The sequence below is a fragment of the Chrysoperla carnea genome, chromosome 4, assembly GCF_905475395.1.
Source record: "Chrysoperla carnea chromosome 4, inChrCarn1.1, whole genome shotgun sequence".
Classification (NCBI taxonomy): Eukaryota; Metazoa; Arthropoda; class Insecta; order Neuroptera; family Chrysopidae; genus Chrysoperla; species Chrysoperla carnea.
The window spans coordinates 1,497,639-1,512,554 of record NC_058340.1 but is presented as its reverse complement, the minus strand read 5'-3'; the positions used below and the strand labels follow the sequence as shown (position 1 = coordinate 1,512,554).

The 14,916-nt window shown below is 29.4% G+C and overlaps 2 protein-coding genes across 2 annotated transcripts; one reads left to right on the top strand and one right to left on the bottom strand.

Annotated features, from left to right (window-relative positions):
* The first annotated feature begins 2,336 nt into the window (after positions 1-2,336).
* On the top strand, positions 2,337-8,214 carry LOC123297518 (MAU2 chromatid cohesion factor homolog). The gene is made up of 10 exons (XM_044879212.1): positions 2,337-2,629; positions 2,702-2,884; positions 4,083-4,205; positions 4,280-4,408; positions 5,626-5,734; positions 6,326-6,490; positions 6,557-6,804; positions 7,265-7,470; positions 7,549-7,751; positions 7,892-8,214. The coding sequence occupies exons 1-10, from the start codon at positions 2,405-2,407 to the stop codon at positions 8,089-8,091; spliced, it is 1,791 nt and encodes a 596-aa protein (XP_044735147.1). The 5' UTR covers positions 2,337-2,404; the 3' UTR covers positions 8,092-8,214.
* Positions 8,215-10,966: 2,752 nt separating this feature from the next.
* Positions 10,967-13,669, bottom strand: LOC123297685 (zinc finger protein OZF-like). The gene is made up of 2 exons (XM_044879436.1): positions 12,379-13,669; positions 10,967-12,051 (listed from the first exon to the last, which is right to left on the bottom strand). Exons 1-2 carry the CDS (start codon positions 13,445-13,447, stop codon positions 11,741-11,743), a joined length of 1,380 nt encoding a protein of 459 aa, XP_044735371.1. The 5' UTR covers positions 13,448-13,669; the 3' UTR covers positions 10,967-11,740.
* Between the last annotated feature and the right edge of the window lie 1,247 nt (positions 13,670-14,916).

The following is a 14,916-nucleotide window of genomic DNA, read 5'->3' as shown; positions in this document are numbered from 1 at the left end:
AGTCTTTTAATTATCAAATCAGTCATCAGTCATTCGTAATAAACTGTTAATTATCAAATAAAAAATTAAAAAATGTCGTTTCATAATTGTGCTTGGTTTGACTGCAAGGAAGATAAAGCTAGATCATCTTCCGATTCTGAATCTTACTTAAACTTACTCTTTAGTAACGAACTTTTTCTGACACGACACGATTTGAACTTAGTATTAGTAGGTTTTAACTCTACTCCAATGCCATCAAAATTTGGGAAGTAGAAATACGGTAACAAACGCCAAAAATTACTAAATAATATTAAATTTTTAAAATTTTTTTTTGTATTGATATATATCATAAAAATTCACGTGATATACATCGGATATATATCATGATATATATCCATTGATATATATCCTCGAACCCTGCTTAAACCTGCGTGTGTTCACTATTTTGGGGAACAGTCGATTTTTGAAAGTTTACTACACTTTCAAGAAATCATCTCTTATCGCTGTAATATAATTAAGGGCTATATTTACCTCATTAAGGCCACTTTCAATAGACTTGGCATATTTGGGTTTTTTAACTTCTTGTTTAGATTCATTTTTCTTCTTGGCTGTCTGTTTTTTTGGTTGTGGTGGAGGTACTAATTTTTTTGGCGATTCTTTTGGTTGTGTATTTTCCTTATTATTACTTAAAGTAGCGTACAAACTTTTAACTTGAGATAGAGGTACTAAAATTTAATAATCATAACGTAATTCAATTATCAACAAATTCAATAATAATTGAATAAATAAATGTTGGTTAAATATCTTACAAATATCTTCAACTTTAGGTGCATTTTCAATAAAAACTTTCTTTTCGGTTTTTGTTAATTTTTTTGGACCTTTATCTTTTTTGGATCGACTTACAACTTCCCATTGTCCACTTGACATTTTTATTTTATTGCAACACTACTATTAATTTTAAAAAGAATAATTTTAATTCAAATAAGAAGATACATGCATATAATTAATGGACAAAAATATAAAAGCAATGTTTTCATAAAATAAAAATTACAATTAATCTCCAATAGAAACAACACACATATATATGTCAAACACACATGTGTACGTACCCACTACCCGGTACGGTACCGATTACGTCATGACACGTCATCTACAACTAATCTCTATAGTAACCATAGAGATATAAAGATAGAGAACGCTAGCTTGTAAGTGGATACGATATTCGAAGCGAGAGAGTAAGTTCCCCTGTGTCCTTGTCTAATACATATACTTACTAATACATATAATAAGTATTATATGTACATATGATTATGACAAGGACACATGGGAACTCACTGACAGTCTTCTCTCTCATTCATCATGTCACATCCACTTACAGGCTATCAGATCCCTCGCGTTCTCTATGTATAATATTCTATGGCTAGAAATCGTACATCGATTAGATTGCTAATTGGCGACGAGCGACTAGCAATTGAATTTTTCAGAAATCAATAAAAACTGTGTCATTTAACAAACAAACAAACAAACGAGTTTTAAAGGACTTTTTTGGGCTTAATTTAGTATTTGAGTTGTAAAAAATTGAAATGTAGTTACATTTACTATCTTTAAGTCACTGAATAATGTTGTTTATGCAATGAACACCTACTCGGTATTATTTGAAGAGGAAGGAATGTATCTTACTTACTTACTGTGATTATCTTACAAAGTACATGTATTATACAAGGACACAGGGGAATTTACGGCTAGCGTTCTCTATTTTCATACCTCTATGGTTCAACATTACGATAGGTCTCCTTGTATCTATACTTCGTGCGCTCGGTATAGGAGTTCCACGTCCTTATATTTATATATATCTGTTGTTGATCTAGGGTTGTATATCATGGAGGTTATAAAGAAGGAGAACGATCGCTACGTGCTAAACCATTAGCGCGTCTGTCCCTGAAAATTTGTAGAATTTATAGTTCATTTTTCAGCCACCAGCCACGCTGTCGTCGGTAAGTAGTATCTGCAAGTTAGCTGTTTATGAGTACAAGTAGATGAAGTTAGTTACCATTCAAATAAATAAGTAGTATAGATAAATTTATAAAGTAGAATAGATAATTTATAAGTTATTCATTAGTAAATAATAATAATAATAATAATTTCATTATTTGCTTTTTTTTCCTTTGAATGATATTATATACACGTATATTAAACGTTAATAGATCATTTGAAATTGCGCACTTAGCGATTCCAGCGCCTCACTTATTTTGTCCATATTTTGGGGACAATATTTTCTATAGCGATCGTTCTCCTTCTTTATAACGTCCATGGTTGTATATAAATATTTTTTTAGGTTGGTAAAACGTATCAACCTTCAAAATAAACTCACAATAAAAATAGAGTCAAATTTTGTAAACTGTCAAAATTTTAAGAAAATGTTAAAATGGCATCGTCTCAAGATGCTTGGTACTTAGCTTTATTGGGGCTCGCAGAAAATTTCCGGACATTAAGTCCGCCTAATATAAAGTTATGTATACAATGTTTGCAAGCTGTGTTTACATTTAAACCACCACCGCGAGTTGAGGCTCGGACGCATCTTCAATTGGGTAATGTGTTATTAACTCACACCAAAAATATAGACATTGCGAAACATCATTTAGAACAAGCGGTAATTATAGAACTAATTAATTACTTCATCGAATACAAATTTTATGGTATGAATGTTAAATTTTAATTTTAGTGGCGTCTTTCACAAATGATAAACAATGCTTTTGATGATGTTAAATTTGAAGCAGCTAGTGTTCTTGCTGAACTATATGAACAACAAAAACAATCGAATTTATCAAAGCCAATATTGAGGAAAGCGATCGAATTATCACAACACAGTGTTTATTGGCATTGTCGATTAATATTTCAACTTGCAGTGAGTTTGTATTGTAATATAATTGAGGAAATAAAACAGAAAAAACCTTCTAACGGAGGAATTGACTCCACGTTAGTAGATTTATATGGGAGCCGATGGAAAATGTTTGTTTGAGTGTACTCAAGAAAGTTATATACATGCGAACTTGTGATTTTAGATTTACCCCACAGAGTAGGATAGAAGCACCTTACTTCGGGACACCTCATTCTCTTTAACATTGTATTTTCTTTTTTTGACAATTCCAAGCATTTTTTTATTCTTGAAATTTTTATCTAGCTTCACCGTTTTCGAGAAATAAGTATTTGAAAAAATAAAATGCGAATTTTCGCCGAAAGCTCGTTATTGTGGAAAATAAAGTTTATTTTGTGGTTCTGGTCAAAAATTTAATTTGAAATTAACTAGATATTATATTTTGAACGATTTTAATTTTTTCGAAATCAGAATATTTAAGTATATTTTTACATAAATTTTAACTTTTTTCTAATTTCATGATTTATTTTTAAGGATGTATGAGCATGGTAGTGGGGGCACAAATTTAAAAATAGGTATTTTCAATTTTGATGATAAATTTATATTATTACTTGACGATATAAGACGAAAAGTAAGAATAAAATTTTTCGATATCTGGCTTAATTTTCAAAATATCGAAAATTGAAAATTTTGTTTAATTATTTAGCTTTCGATATTTCGAAAACCAAGACACATATCGAAAAATTTTATTCTTATTTTTCGTCTACATTCATGAAGTTATAACAAAATTCATCATCAAAGTTGAAAATAAGATAAAAATAATTTCAATTCTAAATCTACCCTGCTCTTACATCCCTTATATGGACGGTGACACTTAGTTTTTTTCTTTTCTAATTCATTGCTAATATGTTTACTTTCTATTAAAAAGTTTTTTTTTTTTTTTAATTTGTTTTCATTCATTCCAAATGAAAATTATCAAAAACTTCCAAAATATGTCGTTTTTTGAGATTCCTACATAAGAGCCAATGTATTTTATATCGATTTTTAATGACTTTTTTCTTAAAAATTTGCACGGATACCTAAGCTGAAATTTTAACCACATATTCTTTGAGTAAAAGACTACCTACAAACAAATTTTGAGCCTTTAAATCAAACATTGTTGTCATGCTCATACATCCTTAACTAACAATAATACCCTATTGTTTGATTTATTATTTTATTTTTGTAGCAAATACATGCAACAGAGAAGGACTATGAAGTTGCCAGCAGTCTGTTAGGTGTAGGAGCTGATTATGCACACATATCAAATGCCTGTTACACTAGAGTCCTGTTTTTACTCAGTAAAGGAATGGTTGGTATTTATTTTATTAACTAACAATTATTATTAAACAAATAATTCATATTTTATTTTATATTTTGTTGTAGATGTTACTCACAATGAAAAAGTTTCAAGAAGTTCATCCTTTATTAAGTCAAGCTGGTATGTTAATTGAAAATTGGCAAGGAAATCCACATCAGAAGGAATATTTAAAAGTATTTTTCTTAGTCTTACAGGTAAATAATATAGTGTCATTCATTTATATACTTAACCATGAAGGTTATAAAGAAGGAGAACGATCGCAATAGAAAATATTGTCCCCAATATTTTGAATAAATAAGTGAGGCGCTGGGATCGCTAAGTTGTATCATTAAATGTGGGTTGTTGTGCGCTAATATACTACTTACCGACGACAGCGCGGCTGGTGGCTGAAAATGAACCATAAATTCTACAAATTTTCAGGGACAGGTGCGCTAATGCTTTAGTACATAGCGATCGTTCTCCTTCTTTATAACCTTTATGGTCTAATATAATTTTATTAAATTTGCACTTAAGCGACCCTTCTTAAAATACTCCTAGAACACCAGAAAAAAAACCAAATTTTTGCATTTTTTACGTAGATTACGAATTTGTTTTCGGAGCTGATAAAAAATGAACAGCTTTTCATTATTTGGCGGAAATCACAAATTTGCATTGTTAATAAAAGTTATTTTTCGTACCTAACAATGAATAAAAGGATTAAATTAATTAAAATAGGTTATTAATTATCTTATTTAATAATAAATATGCTTAAAATGTACAAAAAATGTTGTTAACCGTAAAAAAGAATATTTCAAAATTTAAGGTTATGATGTACATTATTAAAGCACCTTGAATCCTCTGATCTACAGGTTGGCTATGTAGCAAAAATATATATAGAAATTGTAATTACCGAGATTATCGAAAGCTAAATTAGCGGAGTGCGCATTTTAGAATGCGTGCTGATGCTAATTGGACCCAAAGTAGGGATAACTAAATTGTTATCCAACCCAAATTTTTCGCTTACTTAACTTTGGAATTCCGAGCTGGTGTAATATAGTTGGGATTATACAAGAATCACACGATTAAAATTTTTACCTAATATTTTATTGTATGTACTTTAAATTCACACTAAAAACATACATTGAGAACACTAGGAACACACTATGAAAGATAATGGGGTCGAGTTAGCTCAGGTCTGCGTGTTTTTAGCCCTTTAGTTCACCCTGTGACAAACGAATTTGTTTATAAATGCAAAAACACTATGGAAAAATACGGTATTTTCGTTACTTAAAGAAAGTTACTTGTTAATTTTTCACCAGCTCCAACAACGGATTCGTAATCTACGTAAAAAATGCTTTAGTTTTGTTGTAGGAGCATTTTTAAGAAGGGTCGCTAAAGTGCAAATTTACCATAATTTTTGTTGTTGTTGAAGGTGTGCCACTATTTGATGGCTGGTCAAGTGAAAAGTGTTAAACAATGGTTAAAACAATTACAACAAAGTATACAAATTATTATGTCTCCAACATGGCCTACTGACGATGGTAAGTGTTATAATAAGTGCAAACCTTTATTACCCGGCTGCCAAAGAGTGGTTATGTTTTTAGCGCGTATCTTGTATGTATGTATATTTGTTTGTAAATTTCCTTATTACCTCGTATTGTCCAAACAGCTCGATGGATTTCAACAAAGTATCGTTAAATGCGTAATAAAAATCCAAGTATCCTTAGGTAGTTGTTTGAACAAAAACAAAATGGTGGATTTTTTGCGCGAAATAGTAATACGTTAATAAAAAACATTAACTAAACCTATCGAGTAGGGTATCAAAATGAACGAGGTTACAAAAATAAACTTTAACTTATATGCTTAATTCGGAATAATAAATTGGTTTAAAAAGTTTTAATATAGTATAATAGGTTTTTTTTTTGTGTCGGGATACTAAAAAGTCTAAAATAATTTTAAAAAAATAAAAAATCCGACTGCGTTAAATAAAATCTGAAAAGAAAGAAACAAGTTCAGTAGTTTACATAGCGACTTTAATGAGAAGATTTGAGCCGGTCTAGATGTTAATAACTATTACAGTCGATTAATTAAACATTATAAATGTTTATTTTTATTTTTGTTTGTTTTTACAGTAATTAGTGGGTCAAGTGTTGGTGATATGTTCTTATGGATGCCTAAAGAACATTTATATGTACTTGTTTATTTAGTGACTGTTATGCATAGTATGCAAGCTGGTTATATGGAGAAAGCTTTAAAATATACTGATAAAGCATTAACTCAAATTGAAAAATTAAAAAGTTTGTATAATAATAGACTTGTTCTATATATTTGAACAACTAACTCAATGAATTGTTTTTATTTAGTTGTAGATACAAAACCAATATTATCAGTTTTACAATTAATGTTATTAGAACATATTGCAATGTGTCGATTAGTAACTGGTAATAAATCATTAGCATTACAAGAAATATCACAAGCATTTAATGTATGTAGACAACATCCAAGATTATTAGATAGACATCGACCACAATTACATACTTTATTAGGATTATATGCTATGAATATGAATTGTATGGAGGCTGCTGAACTTCAATTTACAGCTGCTTTAAATGTAAGTTATGTTACTATGTTCTTATCATTTTATCACTGAGTCTGATAATAGTATGGTATTACCTCGCAATTTTATGGGGCAAGACTGATTTTCATTAAACTTGTGATTGAGCTTTTATTATAACTCAATAAACACAGTTTTGGGGCGTCTTGCGGGGCAAAATTGTGAATTATTTAATTTTAAAATTGTGATTTTTAACACAATACCTTATGGAAGAACTCACAATAATGTTAACTGTACAAAAATTAATCGGTGATTGAGCTTCGAAGAAGGTTTCAAAATCCACGCTCCCATCATAGTACACTGACAATAAAACATGTTCTAGAAACCTATTGAGAAATGAGTGTGCAGAAAATTCCGCTATAAGTAATTATCACGTTATCTATTTATTTTTGATACGGACGTATAGGGTACTGTTATAGAAGATTGATTGGATTAATATTATTTTAAACATTTGCAGACTTCTCAAGAAAGGGAATTATGGACTTTTGCTAATTTAAACCTGGCCATTGTATATTTACGTGCAAAAAGAGATGCTGACTTTAGTGCATTGCTTGAACGGATCAATCCCGAAACATTACAATCGCATTCACACAGTTTACGCGCCGCTTCTTATTATGTACGAGGTCTTCAATCATTTTTTCAAGCGCGGTATAACGAAGCAAAGTAAGTTTTCCTTCTTGTGCACTAAATATTAATTTTTAATAATTAGTAATTTATTATTTTTATTTTTTTTTAAAACAGACGCTATTTAAGAGAAACTTTAAAAATGGCGAATGCTGAAGATTTGAATAGATTAACATCATGTTCTCTTGTTCTACTTGGTCATATATTTTTATCGCTTGGAAATAGTCGAGAAAGTATGAATATGGTGACGCCAGCCATGCATTTAGCAAGTAAAATACCAGATGTTCATGTACAATTATGGGCTTCTGCTATCCTTAAAGGTAACTTTTTATCAAAATTTAATTTTTTTTTATACAATAATATTCCAAAATTAAGACATTTTCTTAGAAATCATGCTGAACTTAGAGGTGGTCGCAAAATTGATTAAACTTTGACACAAATGTTGTAATTATTTTTTTAGATTTATATCGAATGAGTAATGATCCAAATAGAGAAAATGAAGCGTACCAAATGCATTGTAATTATTCACAAATGTTATTAAAAGATCATTTCCAATCAACACAGATGCCTGAACATAATTTAATTCATTGGACAGAAGGAGCTATCCCTAATATTACTGGAAACAATCATCCTCCAAGTACATCTAGTACAATCATGTGATATTTATTTACTATTTACTATTATTAATCAATTTAAAACATTTATTATTAATTATTCTTATATTTGTTTTAAAAGATACTATTATTTTTAATTGTGTATGTCCTTCATTTTTATTTATAAAACACGCACGCTTAGTAGTACAATAAAATTAAATAAAATATCATGGTAAAAAAGAACAAATTAATGCATCTTTGCAATTTTCCACAGTTGTTTATTAGGTTGTAAAAATTTTCTATGGAAATTTTCAAAGATACATTAATTTTTTCCGTTTTAATTGTAGTATAAACTTATTTCAAAATATTGCAAGTCGTGATTTTCATTGATGTATTCTTGTATTATTACATCAATTAGGTTACTGATTAAGTAACTTGATTGTATTTATCTTGAAATAATTGAGCTGGTTAGAATGAAACTTGTTTAAGTTACTTAATTAAGGAGGCCCTTTCGCTTGGGAGAAGTATATTTTTAAAAATAGTGGAATACCCTATTCTTAACAAACGTTAACATTTTTGAACATTTTTTTTTTCCACAATAATATATACGGTAAGATATGATCGAAACTTCACTATACGATAAATAAAGACTTAAACTATTATACAAAAATTATTTTTGACTCTTAAATACAGTTTTGAGTAATTGACATTTTTGTGAAACAATCAGTTAAAAAATCTAGGTAATATATCTAGAAATGATTTTGTAATTTAAATAGGGTATTCTACTAAGTTAGAAAAAGTGCTTCAATATGTTAATTTTCCTAATAAAAAGCCACAAAAAAATATATTTCGAAAACATAAAGACGGTTTCTTGCACATAAAAAGAAATTAGTAATTAATGCATATTATTTTTGATTTGACATGATGACGGCTTGTGTTTTAGGTCACGTGATATATAGATTAAAAATTGCAGATTTTTAATTTTAATATAATAAAACAAATAAAAATTTAAACTACATAATTACATTTTTTGTCAACTATGAATAAAAATCTAGAATATTAATTTATAAAAGTTTGATTTCATAAATAAAGCCCGACATACCACAATTAATAAAGTTTATAAAAAGAATGATATTGATCTTTTAAAATTATAGTAAAGGCGTCACCATCAATTTATTGAATGTTATAATTCTTTTTGAACTTTGATTTTAATTTTACAAAATTGGAAAAGAACTCGATCATTAATTTACAATTATTTCAAATCAGCAACACAAATATATGCTATTAATCATACAGGATGGACCATTTTAATTTAATCTAATACCAATCAAAAAATATCTTAAACAAAATTTGTAAGATTGACGGAGGACATCATGTTTTGACATCAGATTGGACCTTGTTGTCCAAGTTGCTTTAATAGTCAATTTAGCTCCTGAAAGATAGGCTAGGTTAGATTAGACTGGCTGTTCTGAGGTGGGACACACTTAGACCATAGTATTTGTTAAATACCGAAAAAGGGTTGGCCCACCCCCGGCAACTACTTTATGAACCATTTGGGGCTGTTTAAGAACAGCTTTGCTTTGACGACAACGAATTTCAGGTCGGAGAGATCGTCAAAGAAAGGCTGACTCAAGTAAGTCCATCTAGTCGTGGCAAGAGCTGGGCAGTAACAGAGAAGATGAGACATCGTTTCGTCTTCCTCCTCACTGTGATAGCTCCTACAGTGTTCATGATACACTGTCAGGTCTAGGCGTTCAGCGTGCCTTCCGCCTAACCAGTGTCCTGTAATAGCCGCAACAATTTTGTTAACAGAATACCTAGAATGTGATATAAGATCTTTGGAACGCCTACGATTATAATCAGACCATATTTGTCTTGTAGTATCACAAGTACGTTCTTCCATCCATCTAAGCTTTGCCTTCGCAAATGGAATTCTCGGATATCTATTGATGCTAAACGGTAAAAGATAGAAGAACTCTTTAAATTAGAAAGTTGATCCTCATTAAAAAAAAAACTAACATTTTTTAATTAAAACAATTTTTTTTAAATCGTTTGCTTTCGGAAATTGCATTTAATGTGTCCATGACTTTGACCTGAAATTCTAGTTTCAAGGACCTTGGCCTACAAATGATCTTGAAAATATACCCGGGCTTATAAGTTATTATCACAGACGAATGACATTTATTGTCCTTGATAATTTTTGTCTAATAAACTTTTCTAAAGTTAGCGTATTTTCTTTCGATTAAATGCAATAATGACATATTTTTAAGATGCATTTCCTTCGAAAACTAACTATTTTCGAAAAAAATATTATTTGTTTTATGAGGATCAACTTTTTAATTTAAAGTTTTCTTCTATCTCTTAGCATTTAAGATCTAAATTGACTATTAAAGAAACCCTGAGAACTAAGTCCAATCTGATATCAGAACAAATTCAACTTTTTCGCCCTTCAATTTTCATTTTTCATCTATGGAATGGAAATGGAAATATGGAAAAATTGTTCCTTACAATTATACAAACAACTTTTATTCATACAACCTACCGTCTCGCCAGCAACCTACCGTTCGACAGCATTCCCGTGTGACTTGACATGAAACGCCAGTCACTATAAAACGTAGAAATGGTTTTTAATGAAACTGGACAGCATTATAGCTGATATATCAGAATAACATATGAACTATAATTTATAAAGATATATTTTTAAAAAAATTTAATGTAATTTGACATTTGAAATTATCATAAATTACAGATTTCTGTAAAAACAGTCAATATAAAATATTTCAAGGCCATCTTCTCTGGTATACTCAAAGAATAATTACAATTATACATTTAAAAAAATAATATATTTTACCTGTGTAAAACAATCCCCACCATTATTTCGAGTGTTATAGAAAAGAGATAAGCGCGAGCAATCTTTATCAATCTTTACTTTTAAACCCAGCGAAGCGGGAGGATATCACTCTAGTCTTATATAATTTATACTTCGCTTCTCTTCCGTTGCAAGGAAAATTATTTTTTGTACTAATATTTTTTGTTTGTTTAAACGTTCGTTTCAAAGCACGTAGATACCAAAAATTGAAAAAATCAAAGCGAAATCGGTAGAAGAGTATTTTCGGAAATCAATTTACATGCCCCTATATCAGATTCCGTTATCAATGAACCAAATGGTGGTGTCAAATACTTGAATGTCGATATCCAGGCAGTGAAAAAAGTGGTTCAAATGTACCGGCGAGTCATTAATGATAGTAAACAGAATGTGAAAATAATTCCGTCATACCAGAGTCAAGAGAGAGTAAATAAAATTATTTAATGTAAAATGTATACGGGCGTTTAATTTTATTTGAAGTTAAAAGTTTAATTTTTAAATCTTCTCTCCTAATAATTTTATTAAAAAATTTCATCAAAATTGGTTCAGTAGTTTATTAGTGACATTGTGATGCGTAAACACGCACATTTACTTTTGTAATTTTTGTGAACGAACAAATTAACATTTGATAAGTTTATAATAATTTACAAATACACTGTACAAAATCTTGGTTAGGACTTTGTTTTTGAGGGCCTGGATCCGTGCTTGTATGATTTTTAGTTTGTTTTCTTCTAAAACAACGTATTTTTTGTTGTCTGATAGCAATTTTGTCATCCGTTTCGTAGATTAATTGGATTAAAACATTTTCCACCAGCTTCCATAAAAATCTATCGACTCGCGAGATTTTTCCTTAGTCAAATGCTTCGTTTCCTACAGTACTAGTTATGTGTATTCGTTTATGTCGATTTAAACGATGTTTTTGAGTATACGATCTACGACAAATTTCACATGAAAACTGTTTTTCATGTACACGTTTATGTGTATTTACTAGACCTTTCCGTGGAAATCTTTTATTACAAATATCACAAGAATGCGGTTTTTGTCCGGTATGTATTCGTTCATGTTTACTTAAATCACCTTTATCAGCAAATGCTTTATTGCAAAGTAGACAAGAAAATGGTTTTTCTCCTGTATGTGTTCGTTTATGTCGATTCAAATGTTCTTGTCGAGAAAATGTCTTATTACAAACATCACATGGAAATGGTTTTTCCCCTGTATGCAATTGTTTATGTTTAATTAAATTACACCGGAGCAATTTTTTATTACAAACTTCACAAGTCAAATATTTTTCTCTTTTATGAATTTGTTCATGTTTTAATAAATTTGTTTTTTCTTTAAAACCTTTATTGCAAACTTCACATGAAAATTGTTTTTCATGTGTTCGTTTATGTATAGTTAAATAACAGTTCTGAGAAAATCTTTTATCACAAACTTCACATGTAAATGGTTTTTCTCCGGTATGAATACGTTCATGTTTAATTAAATCACTTTTTTCTTTAAATGCTTTATCACAAAGTATACAAGAAAATGGTTTTTCTCCACTATGTGTTTTTTGATGTCGATTCAAATGACATCGTCGAGAAAATGTTTTACTACAAATTTCACACACAAAATGTTTTTCTTTGGGATGCATACGTTTATGTTGAATTAAATCATTTTCTTCATTAAATCCTTGATTACAAATTACACATGAATAAGGTTTTTCTCCTCCTGTTCCATGCATCATTCGTTTATGTTCTTTTAATGAACCACGTTGTGTAAATCTTTTATTACATATTTCACAAGAAAATGGTTTTTCTCCGGTATGAACACGTTTATGTCGAACTAAAGCTGATGGTTTTGTAAAATTTTTATCACAAACATCACATGAAAATGGTCTGGGTTGTTTTTCACCAGTATGAATGAATTTATGATTAGATAAATTTTGACGGGTAAGAAATTTTCTATCGCATATTTCACAAGAAAATGGTCTTTCACCGGTATGTGTACGTTTATGTATGTCTAAACAACTTTTCTGAGGAAATTTTTTATCACATACATCACAATAATACGTTTTTTTAATGCGCTGACGTTTCGAACTAATCACATCACCAGGTTTTTCTCCGGTATGAACACGTTTATGTACGGTTAAAGCACTTTTCTGAGGAAATTTTTTATCACATACATCACAATTAAACGATTTTTTAGGGCGCTGACGTTTCGAACTAATTACATCACTTTCATCACTATTCGGATTATAAGAATCGTCTGATGTTTCACTTTCACTATCACTATCTTCATCCTTTATTATTAATTCCGTGTGTAACGATTTTTCATTTTTAATTCGCAAATTTTCTTTAAAATATGGTTTAATTTCTTTAAAATCAATTATTTGTTCATCATCTTCAAAATTATTCGAAGTTTCTAAATCTTCTTTTATTATTAATTCCGTGTGTAATGATGATTCACTTTTAATTAAAAAATTATCATTTGCAGGAACCATTGGAACATTTTTACTTTCTTCGAACGTTTTATCTTCAGTACTAATGATTTCACTTCCATTAAATATTTCCCCCATGTTAATGAATTCTTTGTGTAAATTTTGATCAATTATAACATCTTCTTTTTCAATCACCAGGTCAAATGAGCAGATTTATGTTACAGTTCCATTAAAACACTTTCTTCTTTAACAACATAGGTAATAGTTCAATTTAGGCACTTTTCTTAAAAATCAGAAAAAACAATTTCAAGCATTTTTTACGTAGATTACAAATCCGTTGATGGAGATAGCGAAAATCCCAGTTTTTCCTTTAATTAAGGAGAATATGGTCAATTTTCTTGGCCAATAAAAGTTATATTCCAAGCCTGAATATATGGGTTGTTAATTAAAAATATGTTACGTTATTTACCTTATTTATTATTAAATATGTTAAAATTGTATAAAAGTTATAAAAATATATTCAATAAAATAATGTTTTTTTAAATATTTAAGTTTTAAGTGGGTATAAAAATACATAAATATGACGTGGTATATGACGTGATAAAAAAATCAGTGTGGCCAATTATCAATTCTCAAAACCACTAAACAGGCAATAGAAAACCACTAAGACTTCTGCCATAATAAAAATTTAAAACTTTTAATTTATTATGAAGCAAATAATTGAAAATTTAAAACTTATATTTCTGAAATTCTATTTAGATTTTTATGATGTTGTTCAATTAACTTTAAGTTAATAAAAAAACAATTAATATGTATGAAAACAGTTCTTTATATAATAGAAAAACAATAGAGTATATAATTTCTATTATTAAGATTCATCTATAAATAAAAACCACTAAAAAGTAAATAATCCCACTAACAAAATATAAAAACTGCTAGTTTTAGTCATGAAGGTTATAAAGAAGGAGAACGATCGCTACGTATTAAAGCATTAGCGCGTCTGTCCCTGAAAATTTGTAGAATTTATAGTTCATTTTTCAGCCACCAGCCACGCTGTCGTCGGTAAGTAGTATCTGCGAAGTTAGCTGTTTATGAGTACAAGTAGATGAAGTTAGTTGCATAATGTACAAATTGATATATCATTTGAAATTAGCGCACAACAGCCCGCTTTTAATGAGGCAACTTAGCGATCCCAGCGCCTCACTTATTTTGGGGACAATATTTTCTATAGCGATCGTTCTCCTTCTTTAAGTTCTTTATAGCGTCCATGGTACTGACACTGACAGCTACATCTGCCTTGTTTGTGTATAAATCATAGAGGTAGTATAAAATAGAGGTGAAAACATCTAGCATATCTACAACGTATTACTATTAAGCATAACGTGAAATATATAAATTTTAAGTATTTTTAGCCACGGGTTACGGTAATTACGGGAGCGGAATTCCTCACTGGTCGAGCTAGTTATTTTTATATTTCATCATTTGAGCTTGTTAACCAGACTATAAAGGCTTTATTGAGTTAAGGATTTAAATAAAAATAATTAGATATAACTAATATATTATTGATTTTTATTTGGAATAAAATTTTTAAGAGCTTATGAGCTTAT